Here is a 5,113-nt window from a genome sequence, read left to right on the forward strand (position 1 = left end):
GGTTGTGCATCTCAGTGACAGATTTTTGCTGTGTCCAATTCTGATCCACATCGAAAATAGTTTTGAAAAGTTTTAATAAAAGTTGACTTTGTTCAAATCAATCTTTTTACAACTAAGACCATTTTTGGACCAAAAACGGAAAATTTTCAGTACCGCAACTTTCAATTTCATTGATTTGAAAATAGAGTTCTCATGCTCTTGCATTACAATCGAGGTTGCTCTTTTTAGTACATTCATAAAGAAAACTTGAAAACGCTGAATAAACAATAAATTTGGGGCATAGTTGAATCAAGTATCTCTGCGTCCCCTCCCGGAGCTAGATGAAGCATCTGATACCAAGCTAGGCCCGACCTGTGCCTCCTCATTGAGCCAATCCAAGCACTCATCAGATAAAGTGCAACTGAAAGTAGAAGCAGGGGCCAGGAGCTCTCTAGTCCTCCATGCCGTGGCGTATCGGGCAAGCTGTGCACCCCGGATCGGGAAAGTGGCTGGATACTCAATCCCCTCCGGTGGGCAGGTCTGATCATGGCCAAACTGACGCAGGAACCGGAACGGAAAATAGAATACGCAGTGGGTTAGACCAACCAATTGGATCCCAATCAGCCGGGACATGCTATAGCTCATTGCCGGGAGGTTGAGCCAAGGGCAACGCCAAGCAATGCCGTCTGCGGACAAATTGCACATCCAATCGAACCACCACCTTTCGTCAAGAGCATTGACTAGGCGCTGCCGAAAGAAGTAGCCTCGAGCTGAATAGGCCGGGCAAGAGTCCACGACCTGCAACTTATCCATCAACCATACCTAGGGGAGGGATGGAAAATGAGAGAATAAATAACAGAGAGATGTACGATGAGAGAAAAGTAAGACAAGGGTTTTGTGAGAAAAATTGAGCCTGAGGGTCGAGTGATGTGAACAAATATATATGTAAGGTAGGGTGGGAAACATTACCTGCAGCAGCAGCGGACTCCCAGCAAACCTAGTCGCCTCCCGGCGATAGACAGAATTTAAACCCATCAATGTCTCGGCCAAGGTCATGGCAATACAGCTCTTTCCTTCTCTCAAACCTTGGGCGACTTCAATCAGGCGAATGCTAGCCCCGCCGAAGCCCGAGGAAAGCAGAAAGTGAGACAACAAACATAAGCAGAGGGCGTGTTGCCGGAAACCCTGCCAATAATGGTTACTGCGGTCACCAGCGTCGGAAAAACGATGGATCAAGCCGAGGATGTCCAGTTCCCCACTGCAGATCAGAGATCGAGCATCATGTGCCGTGAGCCCACACATCCGCCCTAAAGCCTGGGCGTGACCAAAACGGAGCTGGGGCAAGATCACTTCAGAGCATTCAGACTCCATCAAAACCTGAAAATCTTCGAAAGTGGGACACATCTCTTGGCCGCCAAAGCTAAAAACATGCGTCACTGGATTCCAGAACCTTGCCGCGGCATGGAGAAAAGGGAGATGTAACGGAGTACGGCTCAATGTGAATAGTGCATTCAAACCGAAACCCCGGAAATTCAGCTTTTCCGAGCCATCTAGAGAAGAAATCCAAGATGTGACATTTTCTGCGAGAAACGCCTCCATCTTTGGCTAAAATTAAGATGAAGTGAATGTTCCTAAATTTGAGGCTTTTATAGAAAGAAAAACGCTATTCACGGGGACAAGTGTCAAAAATCTGGTGGCTGCAGGACTGAATGGCCGGCCAGCCACTTTTTCTGGCTGGCCAGCCATTTACTTTTTCAAAACTAGCTGGCCAGCCATTCTCTTTTTCAAAAATGGCCGGCCGGCTCCCGGGGATGGCCAGCAATGCAGCAGTGTATCTCCTTGGCCCTGTTTTACCCTTCGAGGGAGAATCCCAAGTGTTTCCATGCAACGGGAGAGTCAAAGGCCTCCGTTTCGGATGCGTTCCGGTGCCCAGATCGTCAGAAGTACACTTTGTCGTTGTTGAGTTTTGGTTATCGAGTTGTTGCATTTTGCTTATCGAGTTGTTTGTCGAGCGGACGCGTTTTGTGTTTTTGAGTCATTGCTCTCTGTTTAAGCAAATTTTTGTTAAAGTCTGGTTTATTTGTGTTGTTGCATTTTGCTTATCGAGTTGTAAACTTTCTAAGGTCCTGTTATATCTTAGTAAGTTGAGTTGTTTAGTTTGTTGCGTCGGTTCACTACCTGACTTAGTGATTGCACAATGCACATTTCCATTCAATTTCTTTTTTTGTGCAAAATAATGATGCGATACGATGCTAAAAATACAAACACCTTTTCAAAAGCTATTTCATTTCATCATGCTTTACAACAAACAAAGGTACAAGTTTTACAAAAAAATAAAACTGCCTAACAATGTGCAAAGTGCTACAAACTACTAGTAAAAAAAGAAAAATAAAGCAGGAAATAGCAGCATCAAAGTCCTCGAGAGCGGGAACGAGAAGCGCTCCTCATCCTCTTCTGCAGGACAATCTCCATAGCATCATCATCATCTGAGTCGGAGTTGTCATCCTCAGGATCCTCCTCAGCCTCCTCCTCCTCCCCGGCAGACGTCTCGGACCGACGATCTGTGGCCTCCTCCTCCTCCTCCTCCTCAGGCTCCACCTCCACGACGTGAGCCCTGCGTCTGCGGACAGGCCCCCCTCGAGCTCCTCGAAAAGGCCTAGATGGTCCAGCTCCTCGGGATGGCCCCGCCCCCTGAAAAGGCCCAGATGGCCCAGCTCCCCAATGAGGCCCAGATGGCCTGGCCTGCGGCTGACCTGACCATGAAGGCATCTGAAAACAAAGAGTTCAATTCAAATACATCAGTCCAAATATATACATCAGATGCAGATACAAGCAAAGGCTACATGAAATGGGTGCATGTAAATACAGAATATAAGTGCGGTGTGTGTCAGATGTGCTCTACACAAATAGTCTATCGATGCAGTAGAAATCAGCATGTCATCAGAAGTATGATAAATGCCAGAAAACTGAAGGGTACCTGAATGCCTGCGACAGACAACTGTGCCTCCCTACGCAGGACCATGCCCTCGAGTGTGGCCACTAGTCCAACCACCTCCTCTATGTACCCTCGCGATGGCTGCAAAAATGAGCTCATAATCATTAGTGAACAGAAAAGTGTCTAAACATCTGAATGATGAATGAAAACAAGCTGAGCATACCGGCGGTGAGTCCGGATCAATGGCGTATCGATCGCTGGGCATCGGAGGCTCTAGTGGAATCGGAGTCGGAGAGCTAACCCCATACTGCCACGCCATCAACTCAGTAGGCATATCTGGCCATCCGGCATGAGGATGAATCGACGGAGTCGGAGGAACCGGTCTACTCCCACCTCTAGATGTACCAGCCCTGCTGGAAGAAGGGGCGTCTGCAGCCCGAGCCCGAGCCTGGTCCAAGGATGACATACCGGCAGGCCTCATCATCGGGATACGAGCTTCCGTCAATGGAGGCATCCAATATATGTGACGGTAAGTGGCGTAGTCCCCCTCCTCAATGTATAGTAAAGCATCAGTACCCAGCATGGCGCCGACTACCTCTGAGTAAGAGAGTCTGTCAGCGGTCCGCATACTGGCTGGAGGTACTGCGGGAATATCCTGAGAAAGATACCCCCATACCTGGCGCAGAAAGCGTTCCCCCAGGAACCAGGCCCTGCCAACCGGCCCTTCAAGCAGGACCCTATATTGGGAGATGCCCGATGCTCCGGTATACTGAAGTCGGAGACCATCACCCAGGGACACCCATGGCTGCCATGTAATCTGCGGATGACAAATGCATAAACCAATCAGAAATCAGAATGTACAGAGCAAATCAAAGATGAAATTGAAAAGAACTGAAAGTTCTGAAGTACCTCTGAATGTCGCACAGTGTCGAAGTACTGTCTCAGGCGAAGGAGAGTCTCTCGAGGCCTCGGCCGGTGCGGGCCCTCGAATATCAATGAATATGGGGTCACGGGAATCCTTACCACCTCTAGCTCTGGGGCTAATGATGGGAAGTATACATACACCCATAGCTGAGAAAAGCAATGCAGAATGTAAGTACGAAATGCTGAGAGCAAAATACAGACTGTAAAAGTGCACTGTGTGTGTGCAATGTACAAATGATGAAAAGCAGAAATGTAAATAAAGGGGACAGAAAGTACCTCCCAGGCTCTCCAGTAGCCGCCAAGCAAATCGCCCCGCCCGCGGGAGGTCGCGCTCATATAAAAATAAAGGGTAGCCAGGCCGGCGCCACCCCAGTCATATCTATGGACCTGTGATAGGTCGACTAGAACGCTCAGAAGGTATAGCCCGACGGTGTTCCCTCTGTCGGCGAACAGGGTAGTCCCGAAGAGGAACATCAGGAAACCACGGGCATACTGCTCTGTCTCCTCGGGGGTCTCAGGCACCATCTCCGCCCGCCGGAAATGGGAGGAGAACCAAGTGTATCTGACTCTCCCTGAAACCCTATCAACAGGCGGGCGAGCCCCCAACAGATACATCCAGGCGGCCTCCCACTCGCCCATATCCTCATCGTAAGGAATGGACCAACCGCCGACGTCTAGGCCGGTCAATACAGCGAACTCAAAAGGGGTCATGGTCATGTCCCCGGTAGCAGAAAAATGAAAGGAATTGGTGGTGTCCCACCATCTCTCTACCAGGGCTGCCATCAGCGTCCTCCTAGCGGGACAACGTGACAACCCGACGCAAAAGGGGCCGAATCCCGCCAAGTCTACTAAGTCTCTGACGCCCTCCGGGAGCTCAGCATACCAATCCCGCGCCATGGTGGAACCATATCCCCGCACACTGCGGGAACAAACCTGCATTCAGAATGAATACACGCGTCAAACAATGAAATGAAATGGGCTGTGTGCCAATGAAATGAATGGGCTGTGTGCCAATGAAATGAATGGGCTGTGTGCCAATGAAATGAATGGGCTGTATGCTAATGAAATTTGAATGGGCTGTGTGCCGATGAAGTGAAATAAGCTACATGCAAAATCTATCTGGGCTGCGTGTTCAGAAAATTTGAAATTTGGGCTGCGTGTTCAACTTTTAGTTAATTTGTGGGCTGCGTGTTCACTATCTACCTGGGCTGCGTGTTCAGAAAATTTGAAATTTGGGCTGCGTGTTCAACTTTCAGTTAAATTGTGGGCTGCGTG

The 5,113-nt window shown here is 49.1% G+C and overlaps 1 protein-coding gene across 1 annotated transcript; it reads right to left on the bottom strand.

Annotated features, from left to right (window-relative positions):
* Positions 1-2,232: 2,232 nt before the first annotated feature.
* LOC145805799 (uncharacterized) lies at positions 2,233-3,727 on the bottom strand. Its single transcript, XM_082901013.1, has 3 exons — positions 3,138-3,727; positions 2,957-3,055; positions 2,233-2,748 (listed from the first exon to the last, which is right to left on the bottom strand). The coding sequence occupies exons 1-3, from the start codon at positions 3,540-3,542 to the stop codon at positions 2,389-2,391; spliced, it is 864 nt and encodes a 287-aa protein (XP_082757139.1). The 5' UTR covers positions 3,543-3,727; the 3' UTR covers positions 2,233-2,388.
* Positions 3,728-5,113: the final 1,386 nt, after the last annotated feature.

This window comes from Camellia sinensis, chromosome 13 (genome assembly GCF_055761805.1).
Source record: "Camellia sinensis isolate YWXY chromosome 13, ASM5576180v1, whole genome shotgun sequence".
NCBI lineage: Eukaryota > Viridiplantae > Streptophyta > Magnoliopsida > Ericales > Theaceae > Camellia > Camellia sinensis.